Source organism: Neomonachus schauinslandi, chromosome 10 (genome assembly GCF_002201575.2).
Source record: "Neomonachus schauinslandi chromosome 10, ASM220157v2, whole genome shotgun sequence".
NCBI classification, from domain to species: Eukaryota; Metazoa; Chordata; class Mammalia; order Carnivora; family Phocidae; genus Neomonachus; species Neomonachus schauinslandi.
Window position 1 is genome coordinate 97,617,446 of NC_058412.1, and position 16,845 is coordinate 97,634,290.

A 16,845-nucleotide genomic window follows, 5' to 3' on the forward strand; every position below is an offset into this window, starting at 1 on the left:
ATTATTTAACAGATAAGTAATGTAAAGCATTTCATTTCAAGAAATAGATTACAATATATATTTATACTTTAAAATACAATATGAGATTCAACTAAAACAAAATTTCCCACTTCTAGAGGCTGTCTTTGGGTACCAGGAGGACATAGACATATTAACCTTTATCTTTAAAGGGTCTTTGATGATATAGTGAAAGAAGTACTGATATGATGCAAAGAGAGACAGATGTGCAGGTACTTTCTATATAAACTCAATCTTCACAAGTTACTGATGCTGAACCCAGTGGCCCAAGGTGGGGTCCAGAGAAAAAGGATTTAGCTATAAGAAGTATGGGTAGAAGAAGAGGCAGGGTTGGGAATAGGGGCCTAGAGAGATATGGGAGTCAGGACTTTGGGACTCAGTTCTGGATGAACTCCAGTTCAACTCCTTTCTTTTCTTCTAAAAGCAGAAGGTACATATTAATATTATTCCCACCTAGCATATGAGGAAGCTTGGAACTGAGGTTCAAAGAAGAGGTTAGTGAGTCGACCACCCTGGGCTATAATCTCATATCCTCCTGATTCTCGAACTCTTATCCTTGCTTCTTTGCCCTACTGGTGGACATCTGATCTCAGTTCTTCTGTGAATTACTTGGGTGTGGCTAAACAACTCACTCAAAAACTCTGAGTCTCAGCCAGAAAAATAAGGAGCTAAGACAAGTGTGATATCCAAAATGGCTTCCAATCCCATGACCCTATGATCTTAGAAATTTAAAAAAAAATGTGCAACTTTCTTGATGTTTTTTTTTGGGGGGGGGGGAAAGCAAGCACTGGGCTTTCCCCTCTTCAAGCCAAATGGCAGAGTAACTGTTTTCTATTCCCCCAGATTTCCTAGAGAAGAACAGCATGCTGTCTTATAACATGGGACTTCACTTTTGAAGCCACAGTTAACTACAATTACTTTGTCTCTCTTTTCACTGAAAACTTATATTTATATACAGAGAAAACAAAATGTTTTCATTCTTAGGGCTTAGATAAACTGTAGAAAACTTGGAACTGCTGAAACAAGTTGACTTTATTTTGCAAACAATAGTCTATAGTGGTTGTGGCTAAGTGTGATTTAGAAAGCATGGCATGATGCTGAAAATAGGCTTCAATTCTAGATGGTTTAACTCACAGGGCTCAACCACAGGACATAGAGGTGGCTGACAGGAGACATGTAGTTTTCAGAGAAGCAGCAGAAGTAATCCAGCAGCAAGTGAGGTGATTTTATGAGAAGGGACTGCAGATTGGTGTCATTCAAGGACTGAGTAAAGCCTCCTTCAAATAGTAAACTACTTGCTCAACAGCATCAAAACTCTTCTCAAATCTAGGTGATAGGAGTGAAAAAATATTCAAAAGCCTCTGCCCTCAATGAACTCAGAGTCCATTGGGAGAGTAATAATAATGATAGTGGCAAAAATAAAATTACTATTAACAATAATAGTAATGATGATTGTTAAATGTTCATCTTTATGTGTCTGACATCACAACAAGCACTTTAATGCATTATCTCATTTAATCTTACAGCAACCCCATGTTAGAGGCATTATCATCCCTCTGTGACAATTGAGGTTACTAAGTTCTGGAGATTAATTTGCCTGAGGACACACAACTAATAAGAGACAGACTCAGAATTTGAACCTAGATATATGGCACCCTGAAACTCATGACCATAGCCACTTTGATACCCATCCTCATTCTCCATTATTCCTCAGTCCTCCGATGCAGTGATACTCAAGACTGATCACACATAGTGAGTGATACAGACTATGTTACCAAAAATCGTACATCACCACTCAGGTGAGTAGGACACCAGAATCTTGAAGCAAAGGTAGTCTTTGAAGAGGCTTGAGAAAAACTGGTACAGTATCTAAAAAGGCATCACCATACCCAAGGTCAACTAGGTTTTTGCCAATGTGTCTTCTAGGAGTTTTATAGTTTTGCATTTTACATTTAAGTCTATTATCCATTTTGAGTTATTTTATTTTATTTTATTTTGTGAAAGGTATAAGGTCTCTGTCTAGATTCATTTTTCACATGTGAATGTCCAGATGTTCCAGCATGATTTGTTGAAGAGACTACCTTTGCTCCATTGTATTGTAACGTCTTAGTCAAAGATCAGTTGACTACCCATATGTGGGTCCATTTCTGGGCTCTCTATTCTGTTCTACTGATCTATTCATGTATTATGTCACCAAAATACACTGTCTCAACTATAGTAGCTTTATAGTATGTTTTGAAATTGGGTAGTGTCAGTCCTCCAATCTTGTTCTTCTCCTTCAATACTGTGTTAGCTATTTTAGGTCTTTTGCCTCTCCATGTAAACTCTAGAATCAGTTTGCCAATATCCATAAAAACAACTTGCTGGTATTTTGATCCAGATTACACTGAATCTATAGATCAAATTGGGAAGAACTGACATCTTGACAATATTGAGTCTTCCTATCTATGAACATGAAGTATCTCTCCAGTTATTTATTTATATAAATTGACCTTTTCATATTAACTTTTATCCTATAACCTTGCTATAATTGCTTATTAGTTCCAGGAGTTGGGTTTTTGTTTTTTGAGGGTTTTTTGGTCAATTCTTTCAGATTTTCTACAAAATGATCATGTCATCTCCAAATAAAGACAGTCTTGTCTTCCTTCCTAATCTGTATACCTTCTATTTCTTCTTCTTGCCTTACTTCATTAGCAAGGACTTTCAGTGTGATGTTGAAAAAATTAGTGAGATGGGACATCCTTGTCTTGTACCTGATCTAGTAGGAAAGTTGTGTTTCTCACAGTTAAGTATGCTGTTAGCTGTAGGTTTTTATAGATAGTCTTTACTACTTAAGTAGAGGAAGTTTACCTCTGGTTTACTGAGTTTTTATCATGAATTGGTGTTAGGTTTTGTAAAATTCTTTTTCTACATCTATTGATAATCATATGATTTTTCTTCCTTAGTTTAGTGATATGACGGGTTACATTAATTGATTTTGGAATGTTTAACCAGCTTGCATATCTAGGATAAATCCCACTTGATCATGGTACATAATTATTTTTATACTTTTTAAGTTTGATTTGCCTATATTTTGTTGAGGACCTATTTATTTCATAGTTGTTAATTAAAAACTTACCAAAACCTATATCTGACTTTGCCTTAGGTGGTGGGCAGAGCTTAGAGTCCAATTTCACAAGCTAAATCCCAAAGGAAAGAAGTCTTAAGTAAAGGGAAAATACATTTTACCGAAAAATACAGATAGATGCTTAGAAAGATCTGGAAAGATTTAGGTGAACTTAGATTCATTTAGAATATTTAGAAATAAATTTAGGTGACCAAATTGTAGGCATGAGGTAATTTCATGTTGGTTTTGTTAATTTCAGTTCAATTTTAAGTCACTTATGGCGAATTCTCCCTATTGACCATGCTGAAATGAGAGACAAGGTATAAAAAAACTATTTTCTTCAGTACTAAAGATTTTAAGGAGACTTCTTTTGACTATTCAGGAGCTTTACATTCACATTCATATTATCATTCTCTCTCTCTCCCCATCTCTCTCCTGGTAATATTTTACTCTATTATGATCAGACTCTTTCCTACAGTCACATTTCCCTAGGGTTCCTTGGTATGCAGGATGCTGATCTATATCTGCTCAGGATCTCAGGTATGTTTCTAATGGTTATAGCCTTAGGGGAATAAGGTGTTACAGAAACAAATTATAATTGATTCCTCCAAGGATTTTTATGGAAATGGGCCAAAATTACAAATGTAATAAATGATACAATTATTTATTTGTTCTTAATATATTGATTTTAGTTTCCACTGATATGTCTGCAAATTTTTTGGCACAAAAAATGTGAATACCATTGAGATCAGATCTTAAGATCTAAATATACTAGCTAACAACTAATGATAAGTCACTGTCCTGATGCCTGAAGATTTCCATACTTTCAAATTTCTCTGGGTTCAGGATTATAAAGGCATTTTAATAAAGTATATGCTATCAAAATCTCCAAATATTCTTACAAAATTAGGACCATCAGTATTCAAAAATATTTACTGATTCTAGGTAAATGACACTGCCCCAAACTAAATTACCTCTGAGTGACCTGTTGGACTTAATTTGCCTTACTTTTCCTCTTGAGCAGTGATATCTAGAATACATCATAATTCAATGTCCCCTTCTTTCCACATAACTGACCTCTAGTCAGATATGTGGATTCCACACTAGACATTCATGAGGCCAATTTCTCTCCAATAGAAAACAGATGGAAGTGACAAGTGCTTCTCTGTGTCTAGGGACCATAAGATAGGGCGTGAGCCCATCATACACATTTCTTTTGCTGGAACCAAGGCAGGTAAATACATGAGAACAATGGCTTAAGGTAGGCAGAGCAACTATATGACACCATGGTGGATTTCTGGCTCCTTAAATGACAGAGTGGAACAAATCTTCCCACAAGCAGAATGTTCACTTTGGAACTGTTAGCACAGAGAGAAATAAACATCTCTATTCACTAAGCCACTCTATTTTAGAGTCTCTTTGTTACAGCAGCTTAGCTTTACTCTAACTAATATAGTCCCTTCGAAATGCATTTCAAGATGCATTTTAAAAATAGAATCATTGACTAAAAAGGATTTGACATGAAAATCACTGTCCTAAAGAGCTAAGCATACTTGACTTCTCTGAGAACTGTCAGAATTATTTTTTTTTAAGTCCTTCAGAAAGAGAGCTGATCTATGTTTGTTTAAACTTACCCTTCAGATACAAGAATGCAAAAGGGGCAAGAAAAGGGAATGTCATTCAAGACTGGATGAGAAGAATGAGCAAAGTGCATGGAAATTATTTCACTGATAGAACGGAAAGTGTGGTCAATTCTTTAGATGCCTTCAAATAGTTTTCTAGGGACAACATCTTAATAGTGCTCCTATTTTTCAATGTGGCTAAAAGATATTCCCAAAGTTACTACTATGCGCATAGGCTCTGAAATTTACTAAAGTGGCTTTCCTATTTCCTTAGCAGGCTTACTGTTTTAATACATTTTCTATAAGAAAGGCTTTTTTTTTTTTTAAATGTAGCATAATAGTAAGTGGCAGCCTTTGAGTAAGGGTGGGTTTGAAATCATTTGTACCTTTTAGTCCTCAGTCAAATTTTTACCTTGACACAATTGCAAGGAGGGAGACATCCACACCTCCGAAACAGTAATCAAGGTGCAATCTTTATTACTTTTTGAAACGCTTTATCTTTTAATTAAGTCCTAAAATCGTTTAGTTTGAACAGAACACCGGAGAATGACACTGGTTGTTCACTGCATCCGCAGCACCAGGAAGCTAAGTTTCCAGGATTTTCATCTCTTTTGGCAGGTCCCCTGGGTTAAGTCTACCTGTGGGTCTCACTGTCATTTTATTTTTTTTATGTATTCATTCTTTTTTTTTTATGTTATGTTAATCACCATACATTACATCATTAGTTTTTGATGTAGTGTTCCATGATTCATTGTTTGCGTATAATACCAAGTGTCATTTTTATGTAAGCTGAACTAGCATATTTTGTTGCTGGACACTTGAAACTGTTTTCCAGAGCAAAGGTGGTCCTTTAAGTTTCTTAGTTGGATGTCTTTTTATTATTAAACACCCAAGTAGCTTTGAGAGGGCAAGAGGGGAGTTTCACCACATTTTGTGGGATGAATGAATAAATGTGTGCATGTGTGAGTGTATTTGCGAAAACTGTCTACTCAAAAGGTAAGCACTCAGAGGGTTAAAAACACTAACAGCTAGAATTTCATTGTCCGTTAAGCTATTACTCCAGTGCTTCATTAGGATCAGTTTATAAAATAATATTCAAATGTGATATAGTTGAGATGGGTTTGGCCCCAGCACTGCATTTTCCCAAAGGGAAGTAAGTTACACTGATTCTAATGTTACTTTGCTTTGAGGGCCAGCAATTAACTCAAGGATTGCCAAGAACAATAAGGCTTCATACAGTGGGGATGACGTGACCAGGACAAAAAACATAGGTTGTCAGAGAAGGGAATTTATGTGGGAGAAAAGAGTCATCATTAGACCACCTGAAAGGAAGTTTTCAAAGCAAATGGGAATATCAAAGGGAAAAGAAGAAAGCAAGAGGGAGGGGAGAGCTGTCAGGGGAGGATGAAAGGGAGGGGCACGCATTTTTGTCAATTTTGCTCTGGTTCCCAAGTGTCTTACATAAGGTAACTCTTCCAGCGAGCCCAGAATTGCCAGCAATGGTTGTCACACCCTCTGAAATCCGTCAGCATTTAAAGCTGACAGAGGGCATGCCCTTAGCATTGCCGTTGGAGGATGTCCTGGTTTCTTTCCAAGTCATGTCTGTGAATTTGGACAGATGTAGTGACAAAAATATTTGCCGAGTAAATATAAGGTTAAAGAAGCATTGGGCTGGTCTCCTTTTTACCAGTTCAAAGCAAAAGAGCAAACTTGAATGCAAATGAGGGATTCAATTAGAAAAGCTGTGTCCTGGCAGCATTTCAAGGAAAGCAGAGGGAGGCTAGGTGATTTGATAGAAACGGGCCTTCCACACTGATAACAGAAATAGGCTGAATAAATATGAAAGCTGCTTTAGCTAAGTTACGCTGCACTTACATTTTTTTCCGCACATTTCCAGCCAATAACTCAATGTCTGAAAGTCTTTCCCCTCTAAAAACACCACCTCGTACCTGGAAAGCAAGCTTCAAGTTTTCTCTTTGCCTCCAGAGAGACTATTTTCCCAATTACTCCAGGGATACACTTTTCCACCTGGACTTCATTTCTGTTAACTATATTAACTCTCATAAAATGAACTAAAATTATTTTTGCTGCTCGCTTCTCAGTAAAAATTCCATTGCCATGTATCATGTCTAGCCTCCTTTGTTAAACTTATTAGCACCAAAGTGTCCAAGTTAGGCTCAAAGGGCAGAAGGCACACATGAGATCTGAAATGTCCATCAAGGAAGTTCAAATCTGTCCCTCAGAGACTGGTTGAGCAGCCAATTCAAATCTTTAACAGGAATCTGGCAGTTTTAGAGCCCCTGGAAGCCTCATCTGGATCTATTTTTCCAAAAGTAACACAGGATTTTCTTTGGTATTTGACCAAATGTGGTTTTTCATCTTGAGTGTAAGCAGGCGGTCTGGTGGCCTCTGGAATCATCCTGAAAACATTATGTTAGAGCAGCTGCATCAGTTGCTGAAAGTCAGAGTGGAAAAGTCGGGTTCCTCTTCCAGGAGGACTTAAAAGCGGGCAGAGTCAGTTTCCATCGTGTGCCTTCCTTAAATCCAGTTGTGTGGTGCGGTGGATACACTTCAGACTGTGCAAGGGGTAGCCAGTTTTGCTGCCGTCAGGGCCTGTCCTTAAAAGGCTGAGGAGTGGGGAAAGGCTGGGAGGGAATGGGCTTCCTCTGCGGCTGAAGGGCCTCCGAAGTACTGGTGTATATGAGATCCCCCAGACACACTGTGAATGTGGGGATGATGTCCAAGTTTCCATGAAATGGGAATGCTTACTGTTGAAATTACCCTGGTATGAGATCATTTTTGGCAACTGAATAACCAAACCCCTTCAAAAGATAGCTCTACCATAGTCAAAATTTTGTTCTAATGGAACGAGAGTTACAGTGGCTTTGTGGGCCATAAATCTAAAAGTGAAGGTAAATCTAAAGCAAACAACTGTCTGAGATCACAGCAGGCAGGGAGGTGGGCTGGAACTAGGGCATGTCTGGAGAAGTCAGGGTAGTTGCCTCAGGGCCGATCTGTACCTCTCTTACTGACCATTGTCCCATGGGTCATAATAAACAAACATTTTTGTTTAAGTAGTCTCCACACCCAGCATGGAGCCCTATGTGGGGCTTGAACTCATGATGCTGAGCTCAAGACCTGAGCTGAGATCAAGAGTCAGACATTTAACCCACTGAGCCACCCAGGTGCTGCAAGGGGCATTTTCTTAAGTGAAGTTAAGTGTTGTGTTCAGCTTGTCTCTCTGACTGAACAAGTTCTGGAGTTTTCATTTTACCTTATCAAAGTGGATGTTGCCATACCTACAAATACCATTTCTAGTTTAGAATGCTTTTTAGAAGCATATTTATTTTTCCTAAAATAGAGATGTTTGTCCATTAAGAAAATACTGACTTAAGAAGGCTTCTTCTACCTGTGATTTTGCCAATCAACAAATCTGTGTTTTGGATCTTCAGTTAGGCAACACTTTGGGTTATAATCATCATCATTGTTATCAAACAGCAACTATTCGCGGTTTGTCCTATAGATATAATGCTAGGCCCTGGCTGTGCACAGAATAAATCCATGCTCATTAAAGAATTCCAAACTGGTGGTGAGTACAGGATATATAAACAAAAATCTATGGGCCAAACATGAGCGGGCAGTTGATTGTTCGGATTATAATGACGAAAGATTTCAAAATATATAATGACCACTAAGAGTTGGCATATTCAAGGAAGACTACTCAGAGGTTATAATTCAACCATATCAGTGTGTGTGGTATGTTTTTGTTTGGACATCGGGGCGTGGCGGTGATGGTGTGTGTGATTTCGGTGCACATGTGGGTATGAGTGTGTGTCTATGTATGAGTGTGTGTATGAGTATGTGAGCATGTGTCAGTGTGCTGTAAGGAAGGCACACAGGGTTGGAGCTGGCAAAGCATCTAACGTGTTTTGAGATTCATCAGCTCATCTGTGGGTGACAGAAGATGTGTCCAGTGTGGATGCCTGACAAGAAATCTCTAAAACCATATTCTAGGAGAAAACACTAGTCCTGAGAGGGCTGAGAAAATTAACAATAGTCAGATAAGTTTAGGAAATGCTGCAAACTAAATCACCCTTTTAAAGATGCAAGGGGCGCCTGGGTGGCTCAGTTGGTTTAGCATCTGCCTTTGGCTCAGGTCATGATCTCGGGGTCCTGGGATTGAGCCCCATGTAGGGCTCCCTGCTCAGTGGGCTGTCTGCTTTGCCCTCTGCCCCTCCTCTTGCTCATGCTCACTCTTTCTCTCTCCCTTTTTCAAATAAATAAATAAAATCTTTTTAAAAAATGAAGATGCAAAATCAAAGGTACATATAAATTTCTTGGCACACCAATTCACATCCTCAAGAAGAGATTCCCTCCCCTTCTTCACACATTTTGAAAGCACTGGTTTAGGGAGATACATAAGGCACCTATTGTTCAGTCCAAAAGGAGTAAATATTAACCTGCAGGTAATGGAATATGATCAAAGGCTCCCGAGCAGATGGGAAATGTGTACCAAATGGTATTTTAGAAAAATTAATCTAGTAAGGTAGAATATGGAATAAGAAGGGGGAGGCTAGAACCAAGAGACTGTTCTGAATTCTCACTCTAAATCCATTCTCATACTACTTACAAAGTGTTGGGAATTTTTGTTTGCTTCCTTTTTAAAACTTTTTAGCGGTGGTCCAATTTCCTTAAATAAAGGATGCTTTCAAATCCCAATAAATAGAGATAAAAGTAAAAGTGATTTGGATAATGAAGGAGGCAGAGCAGGGGGCTCTGAACAAGAGTGAGAAAAGGACTGATCTATAATATATGGGTATGGGGAGAGAATCAAGGACTAATCAGAAAGCGATGACTTCACAAGGGACTTAGGAAATAATATCCAAGTTGCAAAATGCTAAGTGGTCCATCAACTAAAGAGAATTGGAGTGATCTAAAAGTTGCTAAAACAGGATCTCATGGAGCTAAAAAATAGATCTAGGCCTCAAGCTCCAGTGGGACTAACGGAAGCAAAATGGCACCTGACTTTGCTGGTATCAGCTTCAATTTTAAATTTACTCAAAAATTGAGAGGGAAGGAAAGACTTGAAAACGATCTGCTTGGACCTGGCATTGTGAAAACTGATGAACTCTGCCTGGTGGCAGTCCTCCAAGCCAGTGGCTGTGACTTGCTGTCAATGCCCTCCCCAAGAGTCTTCAATATTTCCTTCCTACCCAACATAATGGAGTACTAAACAAGTGAGTATGTATATTTTGGGCCATATTATTCTCTCTGAGAAGAAAACTCTGTCCTTTTGGGATTAAAATTAGCCATGAGCCACTTTAGGTTTGATTTAGTTCTTACTATTCTCTCTTGACCCTCCCATTTTCCTGTCCCTCCTCACTGTCTTTTACTTCTCTTCTTTTCCTCCCCCTTTCCCCTTTTTCAGTGTAACATGTTAAACTCACCTGAAATTCTTTGCACATTGTCATAGATTCTCAGAAAAAAACAGACATCAACAATCTGACAAGGTAATAAACATAGAAAATAATGATATGTATAGTATTGTTTTAGGTAGGCGGGTGTTTGTTGTCAAGGAAAATCAAGACTGTCGTAAGAGAACATTCTCGAGAGAGGAACCATTTCTGCAGTGGAGTCCGATTTGACTCCAGACAAGATGAAATGAAGATGTGGGCTCTTGCCTAGGCAAAACTTTGCATTTCATGTTTCCTTTAAGCAGATATTTAAGATTTTTAACTGGGCAGAAAGGATGACCATAATGGAGATTATGCAGATGGTCTAGTTTAGCCCTCTCCAGCCCAGTGTCCATTGTGTTTCCATAAACAGTAGCTATAGTGGAATATGGAGAGGAAAAAGGCATGCCTCAAATTCTTAAATGATGTGGCCAAATCCTTCCCCATTTAACTTGATTCAGGCCTATATTTTCCACTTTATTCTCTCCAAGACCTTCAAAAGAAACACCATATTAAGAAGAAATAAATCTTGTACCTTTGACATCAATCTAGGTTTCCCTTCCCAATAGTAGTGAACTTAAACTATTTCTTTACATTTGTACATATTTTATTTTTTGGTTAAGTGCCTCTATATGAGAAGTTTGAGTTCAGAAAGGTCTAATCTATTTTGCCTGATCAGCAAACCCTAAAATGACAACTAAACCCCATGTTACCTTAATATTGTAAAACACATTTATTAATGGCCTGAAGAAAAAACGCATCAGGAAACGTCATCGTAGGTGGAATAATATTTTGAGAGCTTTAGGTTAGTGAAAACAAGTGATTATAAAAATATTTTGCTTCCATCTATAAGTGAAGCAGTCATTATCTAAAACAATCTGTCAACACTAACAAAATTATTTGATTTTATTAACAGTCACTTCTTTGGATATTTTTAAAATTAAATATACTGATACATGCATGTGCGTACATTTTAATGTTTCCATTATTTTGTAATTCACAACAAAATAGTGATACCGCTAGGCTTTATATGCATTATGATTCATCTAAGAGAACAACCTGACTTTATTAGAGAAAACCCTATTACAGGTCAAATCCTACCAAAGCAAAATGTTTTGTTTAACAAAAGACATTAAGCCTCAGTGAATCAAATCATTACATGTGGTATCCAATACCACAAAATTCAAGAACACCAAAGAATATCTGAATAGCCTCTTGAGATCCCTCCATGGGATTTGACCTGCCTTTTGAGTCTCTTTAACAACTGTATCCATCAGAGAACCTTTTATTTTTCCTGTGAACCTTGCCTTTAACAACAAAATAAAGAAATACAAATATTATCTAAAGCTAGATGACTTACCATAAATGCCGGTTGAGATGCAGGGAAATGCCTGTGAATAAACCACAAAAATAACAATAAATTTTAAAAGAACAACTCTGCCCAACCAGACATCTTCTATTTCAACATTTATTTGCTTGATAATGGGATGCCCTCTAGTTACATGCTCAGACTTCTGAAACCCCACTCAGTTGGAGTAGGGGACACTGTGGAAAATGGGCATATTTGATTAACTGAAAACTTCTTATCAGCAGCAATCATACCAGTTCATGAGAGCCAGCTGTCAAATTTCCAGGAACCTTGTGAACCAACTGTTAAACATAGTCATAATTAAGAAATTAAATCATATAGGGCGCCTGGGTGGCTCAGTTGGTTAAGCGACTGCCTTCAGCTCAGGTCGTGATCCTGGAGTTCCGGGATCGAGTCCCACATCGGGCTCCCTGCTCAGTCGGGGGTCTGCTTCTCCCTCTGACCCTCTTCCCTCTCGTGCTCTCTGTCTCTCATTCTCTCTCTCTCAAATAAATAAATAAAATCTTTAAAAAAAAAAAAAAAAAAAAGAAAGAAATTAAATCATATAAGCCTGCAATGAGATGTTACATCTAAAACAAATATTTAGAAATCATCTCATCACCTCCTAATTATTTTGCCCACATTTTACTATTGCTTCTGCTCTTGAGATGACTTACGTCTATTATACATTTACATAATATAAGTAAGTATATCATACATAATATAAATGTTATATACATTTATATAATATGTATGTTATATAACATATATATTAATTATAAATGTATGTATAATATAAATACTATGTAACAGTGTTGTTACCGAGCATCCTATCCCAGCTGGACATTAAGTGATGTCATGTTAGTGGCTTAAAACCTGAAAATATCAATCAATATTCATGTTGGACTATACTTGTGAGTCAATTGAAAGCATAAGTTGCCTATAGATAGAAAATTTTTATAACGTTTGCAAAAGTGTTTTGTAAGAATCAATCAGCTGCATAGAATTTATAATAAAGGGTATTGTATATTCTATTCTTATTTGTAAGTTGTGTGCTATACATTCTTTTTATCAGTAAAATTAAAAAATATATATATATATACACTCATTTTTTTTTAGTCAGTTTTTAAATATTTACAGAGGCACTACTGCTTAAACCATATGTAATGGACTGAATGTTGTGTCTTCCCAAACATGTTGAAGCCCTAATGTGATGGCATCTGGAGGTGGGGTCTTCAGGAGTTGTTTAGGGGGAGGGTGGAGACCCCATGATAGGGTTCCAGTTTTAGAAGAAGAGGAAGAGAGCTAGCACTCTGTCCTTTTCCCCTCCTAAAGGTACAATGATAAGACAGCTATCTGCAAACCAGGATAGGGGCCTTCACCAAATACCAAATCTGCGGGTACTGTGATCTCAGACGTCCCAGCCTCCAGAACTGTGAGAAAGGAATGTTGGTTGCTGAAGCCACTCAGTCCAGGGCAGTTTGTTAGAGCAGCCCAAACCACCTAAGACCCCATATTTTACCCAGCAATGTGTAAAGAATCTGACTGAAAGAGTTGAGGAACAAATGTGAACAGAGAGCTAGCTCTATATTAGGCTCTCTAACAGGGGAACGTGATCTGAGCATAGCAATGTCCTCTGCCAATGTACCTCTGTGTAAATTTAATCAAGTTGCTTTCATCTTTCCCATCTTTTTATTTTTCAGCCAAAAATGAAGATGGTAACATGCACCATATAGAAAGGTGCCGTAGAAATCGATGACGGAATTTTTAAAAAATGTGACTGTGCTATAGAACCCAAACTCTGCAGCTGGGGTGACTGTAACACCAAACACTATTACTGAGTTCAATAATGATGGAATGTCTGTCTTTTTTTCTTTATATCTTTGGGTTAAACGTGTACTACATTTTATTTTCCTTAACATATTTTTTTAAAGATTTTATTTATTTATTTGACAGAGAGAGAGATAACGAGAGCAGGAACACAAGCAGGGGGAGTGGGAGAGGGAGAAGCAGGCTTCCTGCTGAGCAGGGAGCCCAATGTGGGGCTCGATTCCAGGACCCTGGGATCATGACCTGAGCCGAAGGCAGACGCTTAACAACTGAGCCACCCAGACGCCCTCTTTAACATTTTTATAGACTGCCTGTTTATTCCCTTTACATGGATGTCCTATTTAAAAAGTCACAATTTATGTGATTTTGTTGTAGAAAGAGTAATAATGGACTCTGTTAAGCTCACCTATATGTCTGCAAAGTGATAGATTTCTTTTTCTGTTCCTTTATTAGTAAATACTAATAAATAGGACAGTTTCTGAAATGGAATAGGAACTACTTTTTAAATGAATTGATGAGTTGTTTTTTTGTTTTGTTTTGTTTTGTTTTTTGATTCCTTGGGTTCTGGAGATGCCAATGAGATGGTGAAGAATGTTCGTGAATGATTCAATACAGCCAAGGACACAGAACCATGAGGAGATAGCGTGAAGCAAATTCTCCTGGAAATACTCTAGTCTTTCTAGAGGCATTCACCAAGACCACTGATAGGCCTTTCTCTGTGTGAAAACCAGCTGCAAGCTTGTCATAAGCAATTTGTTACTAATAGAAAGGGCTCAGAGGTCAGCAATGGCCAACTTAAAAATACAAATTAGAGAGGATTCAGGGTCATCCCTATCATTTTGGCCATGCTCACTCACGTTCCGCTGTGCCTTTTAAATGAAGTAGAGGGAAGTGAGTGTACAGTTCATGACTCAGGACTTCCATGAGGGTGAACTGAGCATGTAAACCTCGCCCATCTTGTGTTGGCGACAGAGAGAGAGAGATTTGAGACCCACTGCATCGAGCCATCAAGCGGAGGCTGAGAGATACCACGATGTTTTTGACAAGCAAGCCCACTTTAAACCCCACCTGGACATCTTTCCAGTTCACCTTGTTGGACACTTAACTTCCCTGGGCATCAGTTTCCTCCTTAGTAAATGGAAACTAAAGTGTCTGTGGGAGGCTTAGGAGGAATAAGGAGCACAGGACACTGTATCTGATAGGTAGTAATATCTTGATCAAGCTCCACTTCAAGGGGAATTGTTGCCCTCCACTAGTCTTCACACTATTGATATTTTGGACCAGATAATTCTTTGTTGCTGGGGGCTGGGTGGTACATTGTGAAGTGGTTGGCAGCATCATTGGACTCTATCCAGTGGTCTCCCCCTCAGTTGTGACAAAAAAAAAAAAGCCTCAACATTGTCAAATGTCCCCCTAAGGGGCCAAATCATCCCTGGAGGAGGACAACCGCCCTAGAATCTGGGATCTAGACCTCAGCAGTGCTGTCAGCAGCCAGTCTCCAGCTATCAACCTTTTCAAGGATTGCCTCAGATGCAAAGGGCTACTCCACTCAGGGTCGTGCCTCTTCCCAGGACAGTCCACATCCAAAGACTAATTAATACAGAGTGGAAAGGCTTGGCTCATCTTAACTTAATGCAGTGCAAACTGAAGGGCCCTACAAGCTCCAGAGCTCCTCTTTCCCTCTGCCCACTCCTGCTTCCCTCCCCTTCCTTCCCCAAGTGTGGATCCCAAGGGCCCACCTAAATAAGCATCGTGCACCCTAATCTCTGTCTCAGAGTCTGCCTCCTGGGGAACTGATCTAACTACCTTCTGCTTCCCTCTTAGGGCCAGTTATTGGAGTCTTTTCCCATTAGATCTCACAGAAGAGAACATACTGAACAGTTAATGGCAACTTGCATTTGCCTCATCTCCCAGCAATATCTTGGAATCAATTATGCAACTTAGTAATTGAGTCTGAATGTGCCAACTGCCTTGTCTGTTTTAACAACGACAAATAGCTTCATCTGAAAATGTATCATTGCCTTGAATGTGAAGGCAAATGGTTGTGTAATGGAGGATGGCTTCAGTAATATTATTGCATTAATTCAAACAAAAAAGCAATGATAAAGCAGAGATGGAAATACAATATCATGGGAAAAGTTCACTTTATGTAAAACAACTTTGCATGTAATTCGTCCAAACTAAATCTCCTCCATTAATCACTTTTTATTGAGAGATAGGGAGAGGGACAGAAGGAGGTAGGGAATGAGGAAGGGGGGAGAAAGAGAAAAAGAGTGAGAGAGGGTTGAGAAAGAAAGAGTGAGCAAGTGAGCTCAACTAAGGGATTTTACAGCATATAGTCTGTGTTCTTTGCCATAATAAATTTTTGATAGTGTCACCAGAAGTGAGTAGCATGGGATTTCTTTATTTCAAAGTTGTTTTTTTTTTTTTTTTTTTTTTTTAAAGATTTTATTTATTTGACAGAGAGAGATACAGCGAGAGAGGGAACACAAGCACGGGGAGTGGGAGAGGGAGAAGCAGGTTTTCCCGCGGAGCAGGGAGCCCGATGCGGGGCTCGATCCCAGGACCCTGGGATCATGACCTGAGCCGAAGGCAGACGCTTAACGACTGAGCCACCCAGGCGCCCCTCAAAGTTGTTTTTAACATAACCACCTCCCACAAAAATCCTCTCCCGTGGAAGAATGGCAGATTGTACCAAAACCCAGGCCTATTAGCCTGGTTTGTTTCAAGTGCACATAACTCAGCAGTCACCTATGGAACTTGGGGAATGACATCATCAGCCTAATTTGTAAGGCTCCATATTCTCCTTCCAGAAGCCCCAGGAGCAAAAAGTCTCTGTGCTAATCAGGCCCCAGCATATAGCCATCAGAAACTTGCTTCATTGCACTTGACTTTTAGGCTTATTTTTCCAAGTCAACATGCACTTGCTCTCTTGGGGGGAAAATAATCATCTGATTTGGAGAGTGAGAGAAGATTTTTCTTTTGTGAAATTATAGATTGAGCCACTAAATGGAAAATACTTCCTTAACCCAGGATGTTGGTTTCAAATACATTTATAAAAACACTGAAATCCTTAGGGCTGTGGACTATGCCTCCCATCCTCTTGAATGTCTGTTTCCACTTCTCCATTAGAGGAAAAGGAAGGAAATACCCCACCACCTTCTTTATCTTGATTCTAATAGTGCCTCAAAACTAAGGCAATAAGCCCTAAGCCAACATCATAACCATCCCTTGCTTTTCCCTGACCCTTGATTCTTGGTTCATGCTTTCCTATAAAGTGGGAATTTCTTTCTCTCTTCCTTATCCACGTTCATTGCCATCTACCCATTACTTGTACAACAGCCTTGCCAGCTGGGTAGGACTGACTCCATCCTCAGCTACACGAGAAGGTGTTGATTGACCTAAGTAAGCAGCACACATCCCCCTTTGCCACAAGGAGAGAGAGATGGAAAGTTCTGACATCAGTGA

At 38.8% G+C, this 16,845-nt stretch overlaps 1 protein-coding gene across 1 annotated transcript in view; it reads right to left on the bottom strand.

Annotated features, from left to right (window-relative positions):
* MACROD2 (mono-ADP ribosylhydrolase 2) overlaps positions 1 to 16,845 on the bottom strand; it is a 2,055,604-nt gene that overhangs the window by 608,273 nt on the left and 1,430,486 nt on the right. Inside the window, exon 7 of the mRNA XM_021700726.1 lies at positions 11,560 to 11,590. Coding sequence (XP_021556401.1) covers positions 11,560 to 11,590 — 31 coding nt within the window. The remainder of the gene's footprint in view (positions 1 to 11,559; positions 11,591 to 16,845) is intronic.